The sequence below is a fragment of the Pleuronectes platessa genome, chromosome 4, assembly GCF_947347685.1.
Source record: "Pleuronectes platessa chromosome 4, fPlePla1.1, whole genome shotgun sequence".
Taxonomy (NCBI): Eukaryota; Metazoa; Chordata; class Actinopteri; order Pleuronectiformes; family Pleuronectidae; genus Pleuronectes; species Pleuronectes platessa.
In genome coordinates, this window is record NC_070629.1 from 27006508 (window position 1) to 27009871 (window position 3364).

A 3364-nucleotide genomic window follows, 5' to 3' on the forward strand; every position below is an offset into this window, starting at 1 on the left:
TGTCTCCTCAGCCCGAGATCTCTCTGCCTCTCAGTCCTTTCTGCTGCAGCTGACACTGTGTCGTGGTCTTTATGTTTCTCGACAGAGCAGAGATAACAGATACACTGCTGATCAGTGCGGCAGAACATCTTCATCACCTCGTCGTGACGAGAGCAGATGTTCTCCTGGAGCTTCTCCAAGGGCTCCACCAGCTTGTGCTTCTTCAATGGAGCTGACTGAAGATGAGGCTGGAGGTGTTTTTCACAATAAGAGGCCAAACAAACCAAACAGGACTTGAGAGCTTTCAGTTTTCTCCCATTGCAGACATCACAGGCCACATCTTCAGATCCAGCATAGCAGTGATCAGCAGGAGCAGCTTGGAGTCCAGTCTTCTTCAGCTCCTCCAGTAAATCAACTAACATGGTGCTTTTCTCCAGGACAGGCCTCGGTGTGAAGGTCTGTCTACACTGAGGGCAGCTGTAGCTTCCTCTCTCCCCCCCTTTGTCCCAGTGGGTGTTGATACAGCTCTTACAGTAGCTGTGTCCACAGCCAATAGTAACTGGATCCTTCAGTAGATCCAGACAGATCGAACAGCAGAATCTTTCTCTGTCCAGTTGAATTTCTTGTTGCGCCATTTCAGCTGCTGCCAGAGACTTTAGAACAGTTTCTCTTCCTCTGAACAATAACAGATCTCTGCTCCTCCCCCTCTCGTTCACTCCCTGCAGTGACTCAGCTCCCACAGTTCACAGCTTGTTGTTCACTGGTTCTTACAGTGACACATATGTGAAGGGAGGAGACACAGACATATCCTGACTGGGAGGAGCTGGTTGTGAGTTTTTATCTGTGTTATCACATCTCAAAGTGAATAGTTGCACGGGGGACCACCACATTCAGCTCACAACAGCCCAGGTTGTAAGATTCACATTCTTCAAAGTTTCCAGAAAAGTTAACGAATCTTTTCAACGGAATAAAAACCAACTTACAAAAGGGCTTCACAATGAAAAACACAAGTAAAAATACATTAAAACACACGTAAGAAAACTTTGCTCATTTCTCTGCGATGAAGCTGTTTTAGTGCAGAAAAGCTGCAAAGACAGAGACTGAACATGAAAACTGAGGTTTGTGGAGTTTCAGGAGGAAACTGCCTCAGACATTCTCTCACAGGAGTTTCACTTTGTCTCCTTACAATCCTCACAATTTCAGTAGGGCCTCCCACTGTCTCATGCTCCTTGTATTGCATGTTTTCTTTTCTCAATAATGACAGCAATTTTATATATGATTGATGGGAATAGGAGCCATCAAGCTATCACGATTCATGATGAATTATCTGTGCATGATTTAAGCTTGAATGAAAAGGAAAAGTTATAAAACACATTTGCTTAATTTGTGAAAGCACTGTATCCCCGAGCAAACTAATCAGTGAGATTCCTTTGAAACTGACAGCATCTGTCAAAGCAACGAGCCTCATCATCATCACATCAGGAGGAAGATGTGGAAGGGAAAGTGGATCAAAAGGCAAAAAACAAAGACAGAAACTTCTCTGTATGCTCCGTCAGTCCAGGGTAATACTTTGTGGTCAGTCACAGCTAATCCATTAAAAGGCAACCATCCACTCAACCTCTCAGGAAGACCAATTCCCCCAGAAAGCCTGGGGGGTGAAATGTGACGCAGTCTCAACACGGCTCCTCTGAGGGTCATCAGGGACCTGTACACATTGATTAGTAATTGTCCCCCCCCCCCCTCCTTTCCTGAGAGGCTGTTTGTCCCGGAGGGAGGCAGCTGTTACACCGCAGCCGGGCCACGGGGGCCATTCAAGTGCAATCAGAACAAACAGACTCAGGATAAGCACTTAGATGGGAGTGCATCGGCCGGGACTATGAGCAGAAAGCAAGAAAGTCTGCAGACAGGACGGGGGTGCAGCGGTGGATTAGGGCCACAAGGCAAAAAAAGGATATTTAAAATAAGGTTCTGATTTTGAGAGAATGACTTTGTATGAGGGAAAGTTGCAATAAAGTTCTGATTAAAAGTAAATAAAGTAGCAGAACAAGAATAAAGACAAATCAACAAACAGGTGAAAGGATTGTTAGTGGCAGCCTGAATCTGCCTCAGGCTGCTAATTCTATGTTATTATGGAATCTAATTGCCAGCATTTTTATAGTTACTTTAATTTGTATGAAAGGTGCTATATAAATAAAGATTGATAAGTAAGATAAATGTGCTTTAAACTTTCATTCTTTATTTAACGTTTCACACAGAAATGTAACAGATAAAGAAATAATTAGTGCAGATTAACTCACATCCACACTGGATATGAAGACTCCTCCTCATGTTTTACAATTGCATGAGATGTGTGGGTCATGCAAAGCGTCCACTCAGGCCCCGACACGAGCCATGCTCCTGCAGGAGGTGGCTGAGTTATACCAGTTCCACGGATTGAGCATCTTCCCCCCCGCACACAGCTTTTTGTTTAAAGGCTGCAGTCTTTTGCCGTGACCCACTTCTGCACAGGCTGATCAGAGGTGCACAGATGTGTAGTCGCTCTCTCTCCGTCCCCCCCCCCCGCAGGCCAGGGAACCTCAGAAGAAGATTTGTTTTTCATTAGAAGCCTGAGCAAACAGGACAGTAGGAAAATAGCAGACCGGCTAAGATATATGGAGCCCATAGAGCCGGGGCCCCGTCGTTAGCCACTTGTAAATGATGGCCTTGTTTTGAGTTTGTTTCTTGTCCAGTGTTCACACACAAGAATTACAAACTAATATTAAACTGAATTATACCCCCCCCCCCTCCCTTCATGTCCCCTCAGTGGTGGCAGTAAGCACCTTGAGCTATGGAAGCTGCTGAACAGGGCCTCTGCAGTTTGGAGACACACAAGCTTCTGCGATATCTCCTGGATAGTAAGTCCTGGTGTGCATTAGAAGAAGTCAGATAAGAGCAAGTTTCTATTGCAACTATTGAATGGATGTAAAATAAACGATGTGCAAGGTTTAGGTAAACGCATCTCTGCAGTGACCTGTGTTATCTGATGCCCAGAAACAAAGAGCTTTATTTATATAGCCAGATACAGACCCCAAGTTCCCAGTGCATCTCCATTTTGTTCCCTTTATGATACTTATACCAAAAGCTGCATATGAAACATGTCACAATTTCACTATGGTTCATAGTACACCTTTTTTTTAAGTCAAAAACTTTGTGGTGTTTAGCCAGACTTGACTAGATTTTGTTGATGCATTCTTTCAAAGTAAAATGGCTCTTCTCAAAAAGAGGAAACGTGGAGACAGAGGCACTTTGGCATCATTTATAGAAAACTACTCTCCTGCCAAAAAACTGATTCACAAAGAGAAACTAAACTAAAATGGCACCAAATCAGACAGCAGTCACTTTTCCT

The 3364-nt window shown here is 44.1% G+C and overlaps 1 protein-coding gene across 1 annotated transcript in view; it reads right to left on the reverse strand.

Moving 5' to 3' along the window:
• LOC128437897 (tripartite motif-containing protein 16-like) overlaps positions 1 to 827 on the reverse strand; it is a 2528-nt gene extending 1701 nt beyond the window's left edge. Inside the window, exon 1 of the mRNA XM_053420187.1 lies at positions 1 to 827. This exon is cut by the window's left edge and continues 1701 nt beyond it. Coding sequence (XP_053276162.1) covers positions 1 to 614 — 614 coding nt within the window. The 5' untranslated portion in view covers positions 615 to 827.
• Between the last annotated feature and the right edge of the window lie 2537 nt (positions 828 to 3364).